General features: G+C 36.5%; 1 protein-coding gene across 5 annotated transcripts in view; it reads left to right on the forward strand.

Moving 5' to 3' along the window:
* Positions 1 to 23,757, forward strand: part of DLGAP2 (DLG associated protein 2) — a 1,236,668-nt gene that overhangs the window by 101,874 nt on the left and 1,111,037 nt on the right. Inside the window, exon 2 of one of the 5 annotated variants that reach the window (XM_043984242.1) lies at positions 7,888 to 8,001. The exons of the other annotated variants lie outside the window; for them this stretch is intronic. Within the exon in view, the coding sequence (XP_043840177.1) occupies positions 7,987 to 8,001 (15 nt within the window). The 5' untranslated portion in view covers positions 7,888 to 7,986. The remainder of the gene's footprint in view (positions 1 to 7,887; positions 8,002 to 23,757) is intronic. 5 annotated transcript variants of the gene reach the window in all.

Here is a 23,757-nt window from a genome sequence, read left to right on the forward strand (position 1 = left end):
GTATTTCATCTAATTCCCCACCAACCCGGTCCCCCAATGCCTTCCCTTTAAGAATACCTTCCATTTAATCTGTATATATCTTGTAAACACATAATTATTTGAATGTTCTCTCCCTTGTTAGAATGTGAGTTCTTTGAGGGCAGAAGCCATGTTTTGCCTTTTCTCTACATCCCCAGGGTCTATGTGCTAAGTGGCACATGGTGAGTAGTTAATGAATTCTTGTTGATGATCTTTTTGCTGGATTTTGTTGGTTATAAACAGAAAGAATGGTGATTTGGGGGCTTATTTTATATCCTGCTATGTTTAGTAAACTTAATCAAATCTCTGGGCTTCAATAATTAAATTGTAGTGTCCTCTGGGATATATTCTTAACCAAACCAAGGATAGAAGCAATTACAAAATGTAAAATAAATTATTTTAATTACATGGAATTTAAAAGCTTCTATATAAATAAAATGAATGCATCTATGATATGTATCAACTTGATATTCAAAATATATTGACAGTAAACAGATATGCAAGACTAAAAGCCATTCCTTAATAGATAAGTGGTCAAAAATATGGACAAAAGGTTCTCAGAATTGCAAAATATTAATAACAACATAGAAGAATTCAGATAATCACTAATAAAAAGAAGAATGCAAGTCAAAATAACCTTGAGATTTTACCTTATACCCAGCAGATTGATAAAGATGATAAAAGATGTCAATAGTCAATGCTGGTAGGGGTTGGGGAAAGAAATACACAAGTGTGAACTGGTACCACCACTTTAGAAAGCAATTTGGAATCATAATGAAAGTGGCTAAAATATCTATACTGTTTGATTTAGGGATTCCACTATTAGGCATAAATTCAAAAGATACCATTGTTAGAAAATCCCTATATACACCAAAATTTAGCAACAGTTTTGTGGTAGTAAAGAACTAGAAACCAAGTAAATACTTATCAATTGAAAAGTGGCTAAACAAATTATGGTACAACAATGAAATGTAATATGCTGTAGAAATAATGACTGGGTTGAACACCATGAAAGACTTACAGAACTGAAGGAAAATGAAGAAAGCAGAACTAAGAAAACAACATATATGATCAGAACAATGTAAATGGAAAACCATTTCCTAGCTTTGTTAATTTAATAGATTTTGTTTTTAATTTATTGATTTCTTCTTTGATTTTCAGAATTGTTTAAAGTTTTTTTTTTAGTATATTTAATTCATTCGTCTGTCTTTTTTTTTTTTTAAGGGAAGTATTTCTCTTAAGGACTGCTTTGAATGCCTCCCTCACTTTCCCCAAGTTTTGGTATGTTTTATCATAGTTGTAATTTTCTTTGAAATTTTCTATTGTTTCAATAGCTTATTCTTTGATCCAAATATTACTTAGGGTTCGTATATTTATTCTCCTTTTAAGTTTTCATACTTTCTTCAAAGGCTTTTTCTTGATTATAGTTTTTATTATGTTGTGGTCAATAAAGAATGTTTAATATTTATTCTTTTCTGTCTTGATGAGGTTTTTGTGTCCTAGTACAGGACCAATTTTCATAAAGGTGCCATGAATTTCTGAAAAATATGTATACTTCTTTCTAATTTCAGTTAGTAATGACTAGTGATCTATTATAAGTAACTTATTAAAAATTCTATTATAGCCATAGCTTCTTTCTTGTTTATATTTTTGTTAGATTTTGGGGGGTAGGTCTGAAAGGGGCATAGTGAGGTCTCCAACTCTTCTGGAGTGATGTCCATTTCATTAATATGGTTATTGCCTGTGTTTTCTGCCATTGTATTCCTTAATATTTATTTATTTATTTATTGCTCTTTCCCACCTAATCCTTCTTTATAGAGCAAAATAGGGTAGAGAAAGTGAAAAATATGATCATCATTAGTAATTTAAAATCGAAATGGTATCTGTTTCTAATCTTTTTGTCTCCGTCAAGGCTACACCCTGATGTTACTCTCCTCTCTTTAAAAATTTCCTTTGCTATCAACCCTTCAAAACTGGTTTGTTTTGCTTGTGACCATCCCCTACTTTACTTTCCTTCTTTTATACCAGTTTCACCTTTTCCAGTTAGTTTTCCTGTTAAGTTTTATGATTTCTACACCAAACATTTTGCTTGTATATTTGTTATACTTTGTATATTTTTTCAACCCTCCTTTATCCAGTTCATTTAAGAATGTTTATGAAATATCTACTACCACCACCCATTCTCCATGTTTGTATACTCTTTTTTTTTTTTTTTTTTTTTTTGGTGAGGCAATTGGGGCCAAGTGACTTGTCCAGGGTCACACAGCTAGTAAGTGTCAAGTGTCCAAGGCCAGATTTGAACTCAGGTCCTCTATCCACTGCGCCACCCAGGTGCCCCTGTATGCTCTTTTTTTCTTAAGCATTCCATTTATGCAAAAATAGTAAGTTCTCTTCTCTTCCTCATTTTCCTTTTCTCCCTCCATTTGCATTCCTTAAGACCAATAAAACAGCTCAAACTCACATCTAGACCCTAATGTTTGATTTAGCAACTTCTTTGACCCTTGAATACAAGAAGATTCTGAAAGCATAACTGTCTCTTGACACCATGTCCTCATCTAGCTCCTTCCATTGCTTGAATATATTTATCTTTTTAGTTTGCACTCCGACCCTGATCCTTTTGATGAAGACTATTAAGTAGGACTTTACAAAGAGCAGATTTTTTGCCTTTTTTTAATGAGATAGGTCTAGCTCACTCAACTGCTGGGATTAAAAATGACCATTTTTCTACTAAATGCCTAACAAAAACAGCTGCTAAGCACAACTGATACATATGAAGGATTTCTAGCCAAATGCTGTTAGCAAGCACTTTGTACTTCTTTCTTTTCTATTCAGTTCCCACTGTTCATTTTTTATTGTCTTGTTTCCCTGCAGCTCTTCATTGGAGCTAAGCAAGGGTTCTATTTTTAATGAATTTTGGAGATTGAGTCCACTCATGGGTGCCATAGCTTTCAGTTTAGCTCCTTGCTCAAGGCTGGTCACATGGTCCACTAACTATAGTGTAGGGCCTAGTTAGTAAGAAAATTTAGATCAGGGGCTCATAAAATGGAGTCCATGGATCCCCAAGGGGTCTATAGATAGATTTCAGGACTTGTGTGAATATAGATGGCAAAAAATCTATATCTTAATTTTTTACTAACCTAAGGTTTCCTTTGTAATCCTGTATATTTTATTTAATTCATTTATTTTTTCCATATAAATATTTTATTATTTTCCAGTTACATGTAGAGATAGTTTTCAACATTTGTTTTTATAAGATTTCTTGTTTCAAATTTTTCTCCCTCCCCCCCTCCCCAAGATAGCAAGTAATCTGATATAGGTGTTATTTAATGCATTTAAAAACATTATTCTGAGAAGGGATCTTTGGTCTTCTCTATACCTCTGAAAGGGTTCCACAACACAAAAAAGTTAAGCGTCCCTGTTCTAGTTAGTTAAAATAAGTAGTTTAAAAAGGAAGCTACCTGGTGCCAGTCTGAAATGAACACACCTTGCCCAACCTCCTTCTCCTAGCATTTTGGTGGTCTCACCAATTGGCCTCAGGCTGGAATCTTGAAATATATGCCTCTCCCTTTTCAGTATAATATCCTACTTCCACCTCAACTAAGAGCATGCTACTTGTCTCTGTCTTGATTTACTATATTTGCCAAGGGTGCAAAAATTTCTGGTGATGGATGCATGCCTGGGATTATTTTAACCAACTAAGCCTCTTAGCATCCTATGCTGGTACCCAGTCCTATCCAAGAGACAGGGCTATGCTCTGTAGTAAAGGTTAGGTGTACAAACACTCAGGCCAATACCTGTTTCAAGCAAGATCAATCAGAGCAGGTAAAGAGAGGAAAGACTAAGTACTATAGACATAATGTGTGTATGTATAAAGATAACACATATACCCATGTATGTATGTGTTTATATATGTATATACATATACACATCTATAAAATTTGTCAAATAACATTTACTAAGTGATAGATTTAAATTTGGAGGAAGTATTTGCATATTCTTTGCCAATACATTTTCTCATTCAAAGTAGAACATGTTCTTAACTTGGTATTGATTGGAAGGTACCAAGGATTATTTTTATTCTACTGAAAGAATCTTAGAATGTCTTCTTTACTAATATGATAAAGGATGAATAAAGGTAGTAGGTAATCTTAATACATAATTATCGGGCAAGGCCTAGAGAGTGCTTATGATTTTTTTTTTTTGAAGAAAATGGAGGGGCAGCTAGGTGGTGCAGTGGATAGAGCACCGGCCCTGGATTCAGGAGGACCTGAGTTCAAATCTGGTCTCAGACACTTAACACTTACTAGCTATGTGACCCTGGGCAAATCACTTAACTCCAATTGTCTCACAAAAAAAGAAAAGAAAGAAAAGAAAAAATTAGTGGTTACATTAGAAACAGTTTGTAGGATGCTCATACAAGGACACTTCATTACTCGTCTTGTGGTTTTCCTTATGAATAAACAAACCTCTAAATGAAACCTAAGTGAAGAAATAATGTTTTATATTTGGAATCTGGGCTACTCTACTTTTTACCATTTTTATTTTTAAATAAAAAAAAAACCTAACCATGTTATTTTTATACTTTCCTACATTCTCTTATATGATGTCACAAAAATTTATAAGTCCAAAGAAGAAAAAGAAACAGCGGAGTCTCCAAGCCATAGGAAATAGGTTTAATGAGAGAGGGATCCTGTCTTACAATAAAGCTGGTTTCAGGTCTAAGACCCAAAGACTAGGGACTCAGTGGTATTTATGTTCAAATCAGGGCTCAAAAGTATTTATACATACTATTTTTAGACAGACTCCTCCCAGAAACACCATTTACACCACGCAATTAAAGTGATGTATGTACAACAGATCCTCATTGAATAATGGAAACCTGAGTCTTATCCAACTAGTGGATCCATCATAGTGCAAAAGTATTAACTGCTTAAATCCCCTATGATTTCTGTTGATTGCAACTGTTGGAAGCTCCTAACTTCCATTTGATGATGGCTTTCCTTAAGTTCTGATTGGTCCAGAGTAACTATTTTTTAGTATTTGACCTTTAAGCTGATTGGTGAATATCTAACTACAATGGATTAAACTAATGGTTCCAGTTATGTGGTTTCTGCCTCAATCTACCATATAGCATGTTCACAAACGATACTAATATCTGTCTTACTTATTCTATTTTCATTTGCTTAAGCTACTAAAGAATACCACTAAAGAATACCTAAACATATTAAATCACTATTTATAGTCTAAATACTGATTATTACCATAGTTAAATCACTTATCTCTAAGGGTTGGGGAAAATCACACTCACAATGAAAAACTTATTGGGGATGGGGTTAACACCTGCTTGTTATTGAAGTATTGCTCCATTTTGTGTGTGTGTGTGTGTGTGTGTGTGTGTGTGTGTGGCAATTGGGTTAAGTGACTTGCCCAGGGTCACACAGCTAGTAAGTATTAAGCTACTGAGGCTGGATTTGAACTCAGGTACTCCTGAGTTCAGGGCCAGTGCTTTATCCACTGTTACCACCTAGCTGCCTCAAATGAAGACTTTAAAAAAGGTTCTGGATAGTTGTATAATGAAGGCTAATTTTTGAGTTTTAATCTAGATACTACACAATTTATTTCTCCCTTTCCCAATAAAAAGATAAGTGTTTTTGTTAAAATAAAACCAGCTGGGTTTCTATATCTTCCTGATTAGCTTAGAAAATGTGGAAATATTAATTCCTGCAATATGAGTTGAGCAATGTTTTTTTGGGTGGTAAAATAGAATTTCAGTGATAATATGAAAACTCAAGAATCAAATAATTTTAGAGCTGGAATGAACCTTAATAATTATTTTAAGCAAACCACCCTCTCTTAAAAATGAGGAAACCAATGATCAGGAAGGTGAATTCATCTGCCTAAGGTTATGCAGTAAGTTATTAATAGAGTTAACACTTGAACTCTGGTCTCTACTCACAGTCCTAGATGTTTTTCCTTTAGATTTTTGTTTTTGCTTTTGTTTTTGCAAGGCAATGAAGGTTAAATGATTTACCCAGTGACAGCTAGTAAATGCTAAGTGTCTGAGGCTGAATTTGAACTCAGTTCCTTTTGAATCCAGGGCGAGGGCTTTATCCATTGTGCCACCTAGCTGCCCTGATTTAGATTTTTTTTTTAATTTTTTTTTTTTTTGTGAGGCAATTGGGGTTAAGTGACTTGCCCAGAGTCACACAGCTAGTAAGTGTTAAGTGTCTGAGGTCGGATTTGAACTCAGGTTCTCCTGAATCCAGGGCCGGTGCTCTACCCACTGCACCACCTAGCTGCCCCCTGATTTAGATTTTTAATTGTAATATAAAAGAAGTTTAATGGAATGAGTAAAATTTAATACCTTAACCTTATCTAGGATGCTTTTTGGTCTTGAATAAAAGAAAAAAACACACACAACTCTTTGACTACTTTGTTGATTTTTGTTCTACAAAATATTTAGGAGTAATTCTCTAACAGTTTTCTGTACTAGCAGATTTTTTGCCCTTATACTTTTAATTTCATTTGTGTATGCAGTTCATGGTGAGGAACCTTCTTTCTACCAAATGAAGATCAGTATGTCTTCTTTGTCTTAGAACTGCCTGGAGAACAGAAGGTTTAAATAACTTGCCCTACATCACTCAGATAGTATAGGTCAGAGGCAGGACTTGAATCTAGATCTTACAGACTCTCAATATTGCAGACTTCCTCTTACTAATATGTTTATGAAGTTAAAAAAACAAACAAACCCCAAACCTACCCCAATTCTCTAAACTTTGCTTATCATTGTTTTTTTTTCGTTGTGTATTTCTGAGAATGTTAACCATTTTCAATCAGATGCTAAAATCGATTCGCTCTGTTTTAGTGGAAAGAGCTCTGGATTTGTAGTTAAAAGGCTCTGTAGCCTACTACTTACAAACAACAGCATGGTGTTGTGGAAAGTGCTAGATTCAGAGCTGGGAGAGACTTGGCTTTAAAACCTTGTTTCTGTTAGTTGATTTACTTACTTTAATTCTCAATTTCCTCACCTGGAAAATTGGGATATTACTGTCTTTATCTGCCAGACTTATTGTGAGAGGTCAAATAAGAAAAGATATATAAAGTACTCTGCATACTCTGAAATTCTATATCACGGGTTCTTAACATTTTGTGTGTGTGTGTGTGTGTGTGTGTGTGTGTGTGTGAGTGTGTGTATGTTATGCAACCCTTTGGAAGTCTGGTGGACACCTTTTTCAGAAGAATGTTTTAAAAAGAATAAAATATACAGGATTACAAAGGAAATAAATGATACTGAAATTCAATCAATTACATATATATTTTTAAAAAGATCATGTATGTCCATTTAAGCCCTTCAGCTCTCTCTATATGGTGGTTATTATTCTTATATTGGTTATATCGGTTATTATTGGTTTATATTGGTTATTATTCTTATTTGGGCCTCAATTTCCTGGGCTGTGAAATGGAGTTATGCTAAGAGAACTATAAGGTCTCTTCCAGTTTTGAAATGATAGGGTTCCTTTGGAATAATTTTTGAGATGGTACATCAATAGTAATGCATGTCATATTTTGTATACTATATAGTTACATATTATATACTGTATGCATTGTATAATTTCCTGAATTACCCATGTTATCCATATAATACATTATATACTATCCTGAATCTTGGGGTCATCTTTGATGCATAATTATTCATTCTACCCACCTAATCCATGCCAAATCTCTGTGCTCAGTGAAATTAACTCTTGCTTGGACCCATGCTTTCGGTTTTGTTCTTTTATTTCCACATGCTTTTTTTTCCTTTATGGGAGGATGTTTACTTTTTTTTCTTTTATCATTTTCCCCATTTCTATCCATTCCTCATCTTAGGGTTTCTCATCCTCTGAAGCACTGCTGTAAGTACTGCAAGGCCATCTACTGCTGCTGCTGGTGAAAGCCCATACCTGGCACTCACCCTACTCAGAAACAATGGGGACTTCACAGGTACCGTTTTTAACCACCCTCTGCATTTGATTGTCATGGTCTTTGTCATTTGAAGAAAATGCTTTCTAAAGTAGAAAGCAGTGTGGTACAGTGGGAAGGGTGCTGGGTTTTAAATCGGGGGACCGGCGTTCACATACTGACTTTGTTACTTATGCCCTGTGAGATAATGGACCAGTAACTTAATCCCTCTTTGCCTCATCTGCAAAAAGAGAAAAAGAGAGGGTTGGATCTCTAAAATCCCTTTCAACTCTATGATACATTGAAAATGAAAAATGGGAGAATTGAATTTTCATGGAGTCAGGGGGATGTGAATTTGAATTATATCTCTGACAGCTGTGTAACTCTGGGAAAATAATCTCCTTCCACTTCAGTTTCCCTATCTGTAAAATGGGATAATGGGGATAATGTATGCAGCATCTACCTCATAGGCAAGGATCAGATGAGATAAAGTATGTGTACCTTAATGTGCTGCATTTCATCCGGCATCAGCAATTAGAAAAAGAATCAAAAGGGCCACTAATAAGGAGAAAAATCTTTCAGTTCCTGAAATAATGAAAGACTGTATGGCTAAGAGGCAAAGCAAATCATTCTTAGAGTGTTGTGTGTGTTTTGATGAGATATATGAAATGTTTCACTCATTTGCTTTTAAAATGAAATTCACAAATAAGCTATATAATGAGCTTCATTTTGTGTATGGGTGTCCAAACACGCACATATTTCAGTTCCACTATTTAAGGGAGAAGAATGAAATGAGATATATAGTTTCTGTTCAGTCTCAAGTGGGCCTTTGTTTCTGCCATTGCCTAGTGATACTTTAAATTAATTTCTTGTTGAACCCCTAATGAATTCCTCTCTCAATTATTTAAAACCCTTTCTTCTTGCTTCAAGTTTTTGTTTTTTTTTTGGTGGGGCAATGAGGGTTAAGTGACTTGCCCAGGGTCACACAGCTAGTGTCAAGTGTCTGAGGCTGGATTTGAACTCGGGTCCTCCTGAATTCAAGGCCAGTGCTTTATCCACTGCACCACCTAGCTGTCCCTGCTTCAAGTTTTTTTTTTTTTTTTTTAATCTCCTTAACTTTCTGCCCATCTTACGTCTATCTTGTCCTTATTCTTAGTAATAGCTCTCAGTCCTGAGTAGTGGATTATTATTTCACATAGCACCAGGAGGCTTGCTTGGTAGAGCTTTTGAGTACCAAAGAGCTGTTGAAGAAGAGTGCATAGTGAGTTAAACCTTTCTACCTCTCCTCTCAGGGGAAAAATGATCCTGCCACTTTATTTACTCTTATCAGGCCTTCAGAACATCTTTTCTGTGCTTGTAAAATGCACAGCAGTTAACCAGTGGGAAATGGTTGCTGTTTATAGTTTAAGATTTTTTTTTTCTAGATTTCTTCTGGCAGCAAAAAAAAAAATAAATCTAGATTTTTTCTGGCAATATCTAGAGAAGTGAGTAGATATCATCCATTTTGACAAGTTTTGGAACATTTTGTTATGTTTGGATAAACCTCCCAGGAAAGAAAACAGACCCCTTTAATATCAGGTTAACAAACTTCGCCTTCAGTAACCTTCAGTGAGTAGTCCCTAACCAAGATTACTCTCTTCTCCTCTGACCTTTACCATATAATCACTCAGTTGATAACAACACCTATTATCATTATTTGGAGGACAATCTGCTTCCTCCCTCAAGTGTCCATTGCCCTCCTCTTGGGGTAAAGGTTCAAACTTGTTTTGTTTTGTTTTTTAAGCTTATAGGATTCAGTGGCCTTTCTTTTCTTCTTCAATATGACATTCTTCTATTCTATAGCTTCCTGACTGAGGCCAGGATTCTTATTTGCCCACTCAGATATTTTTTCTTTTCACATTAAAATCTTTTTTTCCTAGAATTTTATTTTATTATTTTATTGCTGATTTTTTTTTTTTTTTGGTGGGGCAGGGGGGGGGGCTTAAGTGACTTGCCCAGGGTCACACAGCTTGTAAGTGTCAAGTGTCTGAGGCCAGATTTGAACTCAGGTCTTCCTGAATCCAGGGCCGGTGCTTTATCCACTGCGCCACCTAGCTGCCCCCCAGAATTTTAAATAAAAAAATTTTAAGGGTACTATTTTACTCCTATGAAGCATTTAGCCAGTGAGCCTGACTTATAATTTTGGCAAAATTCCACAATTCAAAGGGTTAAATTAAAGAGTTGGTTCTTGAACACCTAGAAAATAAAGATATGATCAAGAAGAGTTAATGTGACTTCACCAAGGATGGCCCATGCATATCAGATTAACCTTATTTACTTTTTTGTGATAAGATCACTAAACTAGTACATCAGCAGAATGTTGCAATGTAGTTTAGCTAGTGTTTTTTGGATGTGTAACTTCTTTGGTGAAAGTAGTTCCCAGTAAGGAACTTCCCTCTTTGAATGCAGATCAGCATTTCTTATTCCACTTATAGTCTTAGAATTGCCTGGAGCAATTAGAGGTTTTGAATGACTTTGTTGTTAAGACATTTTTCAATTCTTTCTGAATCTCTGTGACTCACTTGGAGTTTTCTTGGCAGAGATACAGGAGTGATTTGTAATTTCCTTCTCCAGCTCATTTTACACATGAGGAAACTGAGCCAAACAGGCTTAAATGACTTGCCCAGGGTCACACAGCTGGTAAATGTCTAAGGCTGGATTTGGACTCCTGAACATGAGTCTTCCTGATTCCAAGCTAAGTGTTCTGTCCACTGAGGCACCTAGCTGCCCTTTAAGTGACTTGCCAGAGTCATATAGGCCAAAGCTGCTTCTTCTTTTTTTTTTTTTTTTGTGGGGCAATGAGGGTTAAGTGACTTGCCCAGGGTCACACAGCTAGCAAGTGGCCAAAGCTTCTTAAACTGTGGTTCCCATAACTGAATGTGGGTGTTGTGAAAAAATTGGCAGTAAATGTTTGATTTGTATATCTATTTGACATACCTATATACCCCGGGATTGCCTAAAATTTTTTCAGGTGAAAAGGGGTTCCGACTGGAAAAGTTTAAGAAGCCCTATATAGGCAGTGTGTCTCTGAGACTAGACTTAACAAATGTAGGTCTTTCTGACTCTGAGACTGGCTTCTTAACTTTAAAACCATGCCCCCTCTCTAACCTAGGTTTTAACAAAATGTTTCATAAAATCTCTTGCTGCTTTTGAGGGAATGATAGACTGTTGGGCTAGTCAATTGTACAGTTGGGTGGATTTGTAACTGGTTGAATGTCTAGACCAAATTTGGTTTGATGTCTGGTTTGATGTCAACTTGGCATGTATTAGGGATTTGTTTAGCTTGGAGGAAAAATATTTGAGGAAGATACAATTATCTTCAAATATTTGAAGGGCTGTTATGTGAAAGAACAGTTAGATTTCTCTTTGACCCCAGAGAGCTGAACTAGGAGCAAGGGTAGCAGTTTCAGAGACAAATTTACACTTGGTGTAAAGAAAAATCTTCCTAATAATTAGATTTGATTAAAATTATAGTGAGCTTCTTTAGAAACAAGTGGGTTCTCTCTTGTTAGAGGTCTTTAGGAAGATGCTAGGTCATCAGTTGTACAATATGCTGCAGAGGACATTCTTTTTTAGATCCATTTTGGACCATGGTCCCTTCCACTTGGGAACTTCTGTAGTTTTGTGTGACCTGTAAAGGAGTATTATAAGACCATTATTGACTAGGAATATTTGCCAAGAATAAGTGTTGGAGTGTAGATTCATCAAGGTTTCTTGCCTCTCAGTCCAATTCTCTTTTGCCATCTTTAAATGTAGATAATAAAAATATTAATTCATTTCATAGGACTATAGATTTAGATCCAGAAGGGATCTCAGAAGCCATGGAGTCTAGCCCCTACATTTTACAGGTAAGGAAATAGGCACAGGAAAGTTGTGACTTGTCTAGGTCATACAGATAGTAAATTTAGGAGATGAGATTTCCTCATGGCTTATGTTTTATTGTTTTTTACCTAAATGACTTTTTGGTGAATTTCCATATTTTCTATATGAGTGTAGAATATGAACAGTATAGATTTAAACTATTTCAAATGTTAGTACAATATTTATTTAAATATGTTTTCTTTCTTTTTTGGTGAGGCAATTGGGGTTAAGTGACTTGCCCAGGGTCACACAGCTAGTAAGTGTCAAGTGTCTGAAGTCGGATTTGAACTCAGGTACTCCTTAATCCTTTATCCACTTCGCCACCTAGCTGCCCCTAAATATGTTTTCAAAGGATACAAAATAGGATCATAGATTTAGCGTCAGAAGGGAACTTAGAGGCCATATATATCCAACCTTCTCATTTTATTTTTAAATTAAATGTTTTAAAAAATTAACAGAATTATATTTTCTCTCTCTTCCACCTTATTGAAAAAAAAGAAAAACAAAATCTTTGTAATAAATACACAATCAAGCAAAGCAAATGCTCTTGATGCAATATATGTGTACATATATACATGAATGTGCATATATGTGTGTCTAATATATCACATGCATATATGTACACACACACATATATGTGTTTGATATGTTTGCTACCTCTATCATGGATAATATATTTATCATTGGATTTCTAGAATCACAGTTATCATTAGAGTTCTTACAGCTTTCAAAGTTGTTGTTTATACAGTATCGTTATTATATAAATGGTACTCCAGGTTTTGCTTATTTCGTTCTTCATTGCTCTATACAATGTTTTCAAAGTTGTTTTTTTTTTATAATTGATCTTATAACATAATTGATTCTTCTGGTTCTCACTTTGCTCTGCATCAATTCATACCAGTCATTCCTTGTCTCTCTGAAGTCAATTTTTCCCCCTCTTTTCTTATAGCACAATAGTCTTCAATTACATTTCTAAACCATGGTTTGTTCAGCCATTCCCTCACTGATGCCTATGCCTTGAGTTTCCAGCTTCCTTGACACAACAAAAAGCGAAACTATAAGTATTATTGTACATATAGGGACTTTCCCCCTTTCTTTGGTCTCTTTGGGGTATAGGCCTCATGGTGATATAGCTAGGTCAAAGGGCAAGTTATGTTGTTCAGTTATTTTTCATTTATGTCGAACTCTTCACCACCCCATTTGGGATTTTCTTGGCAAAGATACTGGAGTGTTTTGGAATTTCCTTCTCCAACTTATTTTATAGATGAGGAACTGAGGTAAAAATGGTTAAGTGACTCGCCTAGGGGTGCATAGCTAGTAAGTGGCTGAGGCCAAATTTAAATTCAGGAAGAGAGGAGTCTTTGTAACTCCAGGCCTGGCACTCTATCCGCTGTGCCACCAACTGCCTCAAAGGACAAGTGCTATTTAGTAACTGCTTTCCAGAATGGTCAGATCCCTTCACAGCTCCACAATTCCACAAACAATAGCAACTGAGTATCAAAGAGACTATGTTTTGCTAGTAAATAGATGAGGAAATGATTTGAATCCCTTTCTTCTTGCTTCCATATCCTTCAATATATTTATTATGCCATACTGTTATGTTCCTTGTATATATCTGTTTTGTCACTACAGTGATCTGCTTTCTATTTTTTATTTCTGTTACTGGCTGCTACCATGTTGGGTGTTGGGTATGATTAAAAATTTGCCTTCATAACATTGATCTGATTTTTACCTATAAAATGATCTGTTTACAAAGAAAATCCAACATGTGTATATTTGTACTGAGTAAGGAATATCTTCTTATTAATTTAATGAATTTTATTTAATGAAATTTTCATTAAAACAGAAAGAGAATTAGTATACTCTAATGACAAGGGGAGTAATCCACTTCTTGGGGCAGCTAGGTGGCACAGTGGATAGAGCACTGGCCCTGGAGTCAGGTGGACCTGAGTTCGGGTCTGGCCTCAGACACTTAACACTTACTCACTGTGTGACCCTGGGCAAGTCACTTAACCCCAATTGCCTCACCAAAAAAACCAAAAAAAACCCCCCAAAATAAATTCCACTTCTTTCATTGAGTATCTGTGTGACCTTGGGCAAGTCATTTAGCCTTTGTGGGTAATAGTTTCCTCATGTGTAAAATGAAATGGTTGGACTAGATGACCCCCAAAATTCTGTAAGAGAATAAACGTGGTTGATACCAAATTCATAAAGAATCAAACAGCTGCATTTTTTCCTTCTAGCGTTTAGAAATATCAAATAATCAGTTTGTTCTTTGGTCTCTCCTGAAGCAAATTGCAAAAGCCATGGATTAGGCATCCATCAATGTCCTTTTTTTCTCTAAAATCTTTGATAATATAGCTGTAGGAGACACATTTAAGTTTAAATCTCCCTTTAAACCCTTTGAAAATAGTGTTTGATAGCATCTTGCTTTTCCAAAACACTATCAATTTTTACACAAATAATAGCTAATAAATTGGCTGACCACTTGCGGGTGGATTTCTCGGCTGTAGAAACCTAGGAAACAAAGAGAAATACAAAACACCTCTTAGTCTTGTATGACTACTTCCTGCTTCTGCAGTAATGGAAGCAGAGTGACAAAAAGGCCAGCAGAAGGTTCTCAAAATCACATGGTTGTGGACCATTTATAAACATTGTTACCTGTTAGTACTCTCAATGTTAAATTCCCATCTAATGTCCACATGGAGTAGACATACTACTACAACAACAGTTCTTAACTTGGGGTTTGAGAACTTGGTTTTTAAAAAATACTTTGCAAACTATAATATAATTACTTTCCTTGGCAGTCCTTTGATTTTTATAACATATAGCAGAAATGATTCTTCTGGCTCTTCTTACTTTGTTCTTCAACAATTCATAATAATCATTCCTTGTCTCTTTAAAGTTAGATTTCCCCTCCTTTCTTATAGTACAGTAGTATTCCATTACTTTTTTATATCATAATTTGTTCATTCATTCCCCAGTTGAAGCCTATTCTGAGAAACAGCCCCATAGGCTTGAGATTGTCAAAGGGTCCATAAGAAGGCTAATAACTAATATATAGAAAAATTAAATGATATTAATCTTGACACTTTGTAAATGACCAGATGACAGAAGGAAGTTGCAGCTAAGTAAAAGGATGGTTATCAGTTATCTGAAAGGCTCACTTCCAACAAAGTATCTCTTTTTTATGTGACAGATTACATGTCATATCTTTGACAGATATAACAAATAAACTAATTTTGTCTCAACCTTTGATAATCAATGTGAAGTAAAGCATAAAGGAGGGAAAACCATATTCACCAAAGGTGGTTGCTACCCTATTGGAAGGAATTTATTACAGATTCCAAGTTAAAAAGGGATTACTTATAGATAATAGATTGCTCTGGATGTTTCTGTTTGTAGGTTACATTATTCTGATTATATTAGACATCTGAACATTGCATGGTTTCCTACATGAGATCTATAACCATTCAAACATAACTGTGGACCAACTATCTTTAGAGGAAGAACAAACCAGATAAAGAATATCCATTGCTGAGGCAAGTTATTTCTTCTACACAGAAGATGATTAGAGACCAATAATACGTCTTATTCAAGAATAGAAAAATAGTGTGGAAAGGATTCTTAGATTCTTGTCTGAAAAGTACAAGCTTACCTCATATAACTTTGCTGAACCTACTTTAATGCTATTTTGATCCTGGCTAACTTTATTCAGTGTTTTACCAGTTATTAAGTCATATTTAAAAGTGAACCATGTGGTTCCCCAAAATGTCTTAGAAGATGCTCTATGCAGAGCCCAACTAGATTATGATGCATACTTGGATGGTCAGCTTATAGAACTCATTGATCAGTGTGTGTGTGTGTGTGTGTGTGTGTGTGTGTGTGTGTGTATATATATAAATTCTAGCTCTATCAACTCAGATACTAAAATCAATTAATAAGTTGACCCTAGAATTAAACAGAGGGAAGAGGATGCTGGATTGCCCTTGGGAAATTTTAAAGTTCTTTCAATAATCCACAACATCTCCCTGGAACTAAAGGCCTATTTTTAAAATGCAATATTCTTTCAATGTTGTATGGCTGAGATTCATGGAACACAGTGGTCTCTGAAGAATTGAAAATAAGGATCGCCTAAAGGGCAATAAAGAGGTGCATAGTGGGTGTGAACAAGATGCAACACATTGCAAATGTAATATACATCCTTGCACGCACCCATAATTGGGGTGATTTGAAGGATGGTAGGGTTAAAAGGGCTATATATATATAAGGAACTATAAAGGAGAAATGGAGTTCAGGATGTGTGAAGCTCTAAAGATATAAATCAAATAGCAAAGTCATCATTGTTCTTAAGGGATCTAAATTATAATGGGGATTGACAACATATAAGATGGTTTACATGTAGGGCAGATGGAAAGGTCTGAAAATTCTGAGGATGCATTGAAAAGAAAGATAACATATCCTCTGTGTTACTTGCATGGGATAAAACCATTCTCATTTTTTATATTGAACCATTTGACAGTACAAAGTAGTTTGATGAGATTTTTACTTTTGGGGCATTCAAAAGGAGGTTGAAGGGACTATAACACCTACCTACAAGAGGCAGTTGCCATGTTGTGGTTTATTTTCCTGGTTTAAGACTGGGGTTGGGATGACGGGTATGGGGTTAGGACTGGAAGTAGTTATTTTTTTGTATGTATTATTAGACCAATATCTTTTGAGAGTCTATTGATTTAATCAATTCCAATAGTATATTGAGGCCTGTAGGATGATGTTATTTCCCAAGCTCTCTGGTCATTGGGGAGGTAGTTGTTGACATAGTGGCAATGTTTTAGCCTGCCTGCTAGATCCTGTTTCTAATTTGGTGTCTTTATTTTTTTTTTAAGGGAGGCAATTGGGGTTAAGTGACTTGCCCAGGGTCACACAGCTAGTAAGTGTTAAGTGTCTGAGGCCGGATTTGAACTCAGGTACTCCTGACTCCAGGGCCGGTACTCTATCCACTGCGCCACCTAGCTGCCCCTAATTTGGTGTCTTTCTGCTTCAACTAGACTGTCTTGATTGCTTGTTTGGGGGAGTTGGCCTGTGGTTACCAGTGGCAGAGAAAGTGAATCATTTCCACAAGGATGGATCCCATTGATAATGATGTCATCTGGAAGCTAGGCTAGTGCCCTGGAGGATGCTACTGTTTCTGGGACTCTTGGGTACCCAGTAGCAGGATACTTTCATGTGGATCTGAAGGAAATCTAGTTCAGTTTCATTCTTTTAGAGATGAAGAAGGTGAGGTCCAGGGATAAAGTGAATTGCCCAAGGTCACACAATGATAGGGACAAAATTAATACCAAGATCTCCTTTCATGAAGACATTTTGAAAGTCTAATGAATTTTCTAACCTCTAACTTTGGCAATAGTATGTTTTGGCACTTTATTCTCATCAACTCATGAGGTCCTTCTTTGAAAATAGGATGATGCAATTATACAAAATTAAGGATACATTGAGCGCTGTGGGGAATTTTATTTCACAGATAGTATGTAAATCATGGTTCATCAGAATGGCAAATTACCTCAATCAGCCAACTACTTTTCATTGGGAAGCAATAACAATAATAGTGACTCACCCATTAAAATCAGTCAGAGAACACATATACCCCAAAAGAAAATGAAAATGGCTTTACCTCTCAAGAGGAAAGTAATGTACCTTCTTTTTTTTTTTTTTTTTTTAGTGAGGCAATTGGGGTTAAGTGACTTGCCCAGGGTCACACAGCTAGTAAGTGTTAAGTGTCTGAGGCCGGATTTGAACTCAGGTACTCCTGAATCCAGGGCCGGTGCTCTATCCACTGTGCCACCTAGCTGCCCTGTACCTTCTTTTTATTAGAAAAGTTGGGTAAAAGTGGAGGCTCCAGCTTGCATAGAGCATGTCTCCAGGAAGATGGGACACAACAGTAAAGATACTTTCCCCTTGTTCCCATTATTCCATTTTCACTAGTGTGGTATATTATATGGTATTTTGGGAAAATGCTGAATTTGAAATATTAAGCAGCTAGATTCAAATCTTATCTCTGCTACTACTTGCATAACTTCAAAAATCATTTTACTTCTTGGCCTTTATAAAAATAAAGGAATAGAAGGTCTTAGAGTTCTCTCCCAACTTTATTGCTCTAAATCAGTGATCCCGATTAAGTAGAAGGAGACATTCTTTGAAAGTGTGTGTGTGTGTGTGTGTGTGTGTGTGTGTTTGTGTGTGTGAAAGAGAGAGCTAGAGAAGGGGGTGAAAAAATGGAGTGAGGGAGAAAGGGAGGGAGGGAGGGGGACAGGGAGAGGGAGAGGGAGAGGGAAGAGGGAAGAGAGGAGAGGAGAGATCCTTTTAAGGCAAACTCAGGAAGTAAGCCCTCATTTGACATTCTCTGAAAGTCTCTTTTCAGAAGAGAGGCCTGTCCAAGTCAGTGAATCAGCTTCATCTATATTCTCTTGGATATAAAATGCATGGATTTAATTGGTCCCTGTTTTCCTATGGTAGAAAATCAAAAGTGTTTTGTGATATCATTTTATTCTCTGCTGCATTTTGGTCATGCAGAATTTTCTTTTCTACATAGGCAAGTTATTTCATTGCACAAAAGATCATTAGAGAGTGCTAAATGCATCTTCTTTAAAGATGAAAAAAATTACTGTGTAAGGGATGCCCTGTGGAGAATTCTCTGAGATTCTGGTCTATAAAGCTCAAACTAATAAGAATAGCTAGCATTTATATAGTGCTTTAAGTTCTGCAAAGCTCTTTATAATATTATCTCATTTTATCCTCACAACAATCCTGGAGATAGGTGTTGTTATTATCCCCATTTTACAGTTGAGGAAACTAAAGTCAAATGACTTGCCTAGGTGACTTGCAGTAAGCTGTGTCTGAAGACAGATTTGAATTTGTCTTCCTGACTTTAGGTCTAGCATTCTATCCATTGTGGCACCCAGCTGCCTTTGACCTTTGATGGATCTAGGTTTTTTTTCCTTCTTTTAAACTCTGTTATGTTCCTGGATATCTTTGTCTAACAATCCATTAATTATCATTAAGAGAAGTTAAAAACAGTGAAGTATGTGCTTTTTGAAAGTGTCCTGGAGAATGCCCTGTGCTGAAAAGTAGAAAAAAAAAAAGTAGAACGGAGATTCCTTGCCTGAAGAGGCTGTCCCTATAGCTCCTGTTTATAGATTCTACCAAGCTCTGGTATATATCAGAGTCTCTTCTATGAGATCTATGGCCATTCAAAAGAGATCAGCCTCATTATGCATGCAGGAAAAAACAAGTTTGTGAATAATATTTATTGCTTTCTGTTTTGTTTACAGTATTTTTGGCAACTCACTAAATTAGTAATCAGGGCATATACTTTTGAGAGGCATGGGGACATTAAGTTGGGCCCTGAATTAAATAGAAAGAAAGAAGTAGGCCTAATTCTTTTAAGGCAATTACAGGATGATCCCAACCTTCCTCTATTCAGTTCAATTCAACAAATGTTCATTAAATGGGCTGCTCTGTATTGGATGTGGAAGACATACAGACAAAAACAAAAGATTACCTTCCCTCAAGGAAGGGGAATACAACATACGTGAAGATAAATAGCTACAAATTCTGTCTAAAATGATACAAAATATGTTTATGAATGAGAGAGCTCTAACAGCTGGAGGGAATAAAGAAACCAGTAATGACCTGTATAAGAGGTGGCACCTAAGTTGTACTTTGAAGGAAATGAAGAACTCTTTGAAATAAAGGTGAGGAAGGATAATATTTCAGACAAAGGGTCACCATCTGTAGAAGGGCATGGAGGTAGGAGTTAGAATACTTAATTTGGGCAATAACTAGTAGATCAGTTTGGCTGGAATGTAATATGTGCAAAGGATAAAAATGTGAAATGAGACTATAAACATGGACTTTATCTAGTTTGTGAAGGGCCTAAAATGCCAAGTGGATGAATTTCTATTTTGTCATAAAGGTAATAAGGAGGCACTAAAGGTTCTTGAGCAGAGGAGTTACATGGTCAGATTTGTGCTTTAGGAAAATGGAATTTTTGGAGAATGCAATAGAGTCATTTGACTGAAACATCAAGTTACATGAAGAGAAATACCATGAAAAAAGAGTAGAAAGGTAGTTGGGGGACAAGTTGCTGAGGGCCTTAAGTTTAGGAGTTTTCATTGTACCCTAGAAGCAATAGGGAGCCATTGAATTTTGAGTGGTAGGGTGCCTTGGTCACATGTGTGTTTTAGAAATATCAAATTGGCTGCTGTGTGGAAGATGACTTGGTGAGGAGACAGACTGGAAGCAAGGGGACCAATTAGGAAGCAGTTGGAAAGGTGATGATGATTTGAACTAGGGAAATAATAATAGCTGGCACTTAATGAATTGAGGAAGCTTGGGATCATTCTATAATTTCCCTAATTAGAGCACTTATTCACCTCCTATTTAATTCAATGTCCACGTGCTTCTCAAAGTACATGACATAATTACTTAGTGAGGGAAGAGTTAAAATGACTGAAAGGATGAAGCTGAGTAACAAGGAGGATGGCGGTGGTACCCTCAATAGAAATACAAAGTTTTGAAGGGGGAACATTTATTAAGCAGCTGCTGTTTATAAGCCTGGCCTAGGTTCTGGGGATACAAGGGCAAAAAATGAAAGTCTCTACTCCCCAAGGAGCTTTCATTCTATTAAGGGGATAGAAGAGGAACACATATAGAGAATACAAAGCAATTTGTTGAAGGAGGGAGCACTAATGAATAGGGGCAGGGTAGGTGGCTAAGTAGCACAGTTTGAAGTTTGGAATCAGGAAGATCTGAATGCAAATATCCCCTCAAACACTTATTAGCTATGTGACTCAGCCAAGTCACAACCTTTGCCTTAGTTTATTCATATGTAAAATGGGAATGATAATAGTACCTTCCTCCCAGAGTTGTTGTAAGGATCAAATGAGATACTATTTGTAAGGCAGTTAGCACAGTGCCTGACAAATGTTATTGGTCAGTCATTTTCAGTCATGTCAGATTTTTTTGTGACCCCATTTGGGATTTTGTTGGCAAAGATACTGGAGTGGTTTGCCATTTCCTTCTCTAGCTCATTTTACAGATGAGGAAACTGAGGCAAACAAGGTTAAGTGACTTATCTAGGGTGGCACACCTAGTAAGTATCTGAGGCCAGTTTTGAATTTATGAAGATGTATTTTCCTTATTCCAAACCTTGCACTGTATCCATTGTACTACCTAGTTGCCCCTACCTGGCATATATTGGGTGCTGTGTAAAGACTAGCTAGAAAATAAAGAATAATGATGATGATGATGACGACGATGGTGATGATACTTGTTATTGAAGGATCATGGAGGGCTTCATGGACAAGGTGAAATCTGAGCTAAACTTTGAAGGAAGATAAGAATTGAGAAGTAAAGATTAGGAAGGAACATATTTCATACCTGCGAAGAATTTATGTCAATGAACAGAAACAGGAGATTTCATGTTCAGCTGAAGAAGCAGGTCATTGTCCAATTTAGCTAGACAATAGAATGCACAATGTGAAATAAGACTGGGAATGTGGGTTGGAGTCAGACTGTGCAAGTCATTAAAAGCCAGGTCAGGAATTTGTATCTTATCTTCAAGGTAAGAGGGAGCTGACATAGGTGGTGGCTATTGTTTTACAGGAGAGTAGCTTGGTAAGACCTATGCCTTAGGAAGCTTATTTTTGCTGTTGGTGGAAGATTGGAATTGCAAGAAACTGGAAGCATCGAGACCACTTAGGAGGCTATACTTGTAGTCCATTCAAGAGGTGATGAGGATATGAGGATATGCCTTGGCTATAAGTGGAGGAAGAAGGACAATTGTGAAAGTCTATGGAGGCAGAATCTTTAGGGATTAGCAAATAATTGGCCATAGTGTGTAAGGGAATAGGAAGAAACAAGAATGATTCACGTTATGAACCTGGATGACTGGGAGGACTCTTATGCCCTTAGCAGAAGGTTTCAAAGATGGTCATGTTTACAGATTAATTCTGTTAGTGATGTTGAATTTGAGATACCAATGGATAGCTAGGTGAAAATATCAAGTATGGAGGCAGCAATATAGGAAAAAAGAAATGTTTAGAAAAGAGCTTTAGATGAATGTATAGTGTTGAGAATCATCTCAGTTGAAATGATAATTGAGCCTACAGGAGTGGATGAGATATTGAAGGGAAGGAATGGAGAGAGAGAGAGAGAGAGAGAGAGAGAGAGAGAGAGAGAGAGAGAGAGAGAGAGAGAGAGAGAGAGAGAGAGAGAGAAATCGAGATCCAAGAATAGACCTTTGGGGAGCTCTCACCATCAGGATAAGGGAGATGGCTAATGTTCTAATTCAGCAAAGGAGTTTGCAGTAGATCAGTCAGAGAGGCAAAAGGACAACCAGGAGAGAATAAGTGAATAGAGTAGCTAGATCAAGTAATCTGGGGAAGGAGATGGTATCCAGGTAGATTGTTGGTTGATATTGTATGAAAAGTTGTGGAAATACCATGGAAGATGAGAACTGAGAAGAGGCTATCATATTTAATAATTAGGAGATTAGAAAAATCACTTTCATTCCAGTAATGAGACTGGAAGTCAGAGAATGAGTAAGCTAAGCAGTGAGGCAGTGGAAGCATTCAGTGTTGATGACTCTCAGAAACAAAAACTCATTTTTGAAGCACTTAATGCTTTTCTATCGATGTAGGATCGGATACCATATTCTCTGAAGAATTAAAACTATGACCAACCTGAAGGACAATGGAGAGGGTTAGGTTGGGTATTAGTAAAGGGAAGTATTACCAACAATGGCTCGTGATAAGAATTGGTGAATAATGGCATGATCTGAAATGGAGATGAGTCTAGCAAGAGCAAAGTATAATAGAGGCAGAGCCCCCACACTGCACTGGCTTACATGGAATGTTAAGAGATCAGTAGGCCTTGAGCATATTGAGTAGATCTTCTGTAGAAGTTTCATGGGAATATATATACAAGAATTGTGCAGGTTGAGAGGAGTGTATGGGATGGAGACAGAATATATCAACACTGAAAGATGGGATTTCATTGAAGTGCTGAAATATTTTCTTCTTGCTTTAAAATGATAAATTCTAAAATGTGGCAATGTGTTCACAATCCTAGTCTTTGACATCTTATTTTTCTTGCTGTCAAGTAAATGGCTTAATGTTGTTGTTTTTTGTCCTTCATTCTTGAAGAGGGCCATGACATCAAAGTGATGTCATTACTTGCACTGAATTGGATGTAAGTGAGGGAGGGCTGTGCAAGGTCACCAACCTTACTCTTTCCTCTAGAGCCATCTAGATCCAGTGGCAAGATATACATCAAGACAACTGGAGATGGCCCTGGATGTGTAAGGCAATTGGGGTTAAGTGACTTGCTCAGGGTCATGCAGTTAATAAATGTCTGAGGTGAGATTTGAACTTAGGTCCTTCCAACTTCAGGGTCATTGCTCTATCTACTGTGCCACCTGGATGCCCCAAATGGCCTAATAAGTCTATGGTCAATGCCATAAAACCAGACCCTTTCAATTGAGAATAACAGTGACATCTGACTGTTTCCATTCTTAAGTTGCTTCTCCAGTCCACCTAGCTATTCCTAGATTTATACCTGAGACTAATTCAATTATTTAAAAAAGTCCCTAAGGGTCATTGTTATGGCTTTAGTAGGTCTCTTGTAAGCATCCCAGTAAGCATTGGGCTGTTACTCTTGAATTTCAGTTGGGTGCTTGTTCTACATCCCCACAATGCTTGCCTACTTTTCACAGTCCTTTATTGGCATGGGTATTCCCCCTTTGCTTTCTCTTTGAATAGTTGTGGTATAAGTTCATTAGCCAGAGTTAATGGGACGACAAGTCTATCCAAATTTAGGTAGTCTGGTCTTAAGAGGCAA

The sequence above is a fragment of the Dromiciops gliroides genome, chromosome 2 (assembly GCF_019393635.1).
Source record: "Dromiciops gliroides isolate mDroGli1 chromosome 2, mDroGli1.pri, whole genome shotgun sequence".
Classification (NCBI taxonomy): Eukaryota; Metazoa; Chordata; class Mammalia; order Microbiotheria; family Microbiotheriidae; genus Dromiciops; species Dromiciops gliroides.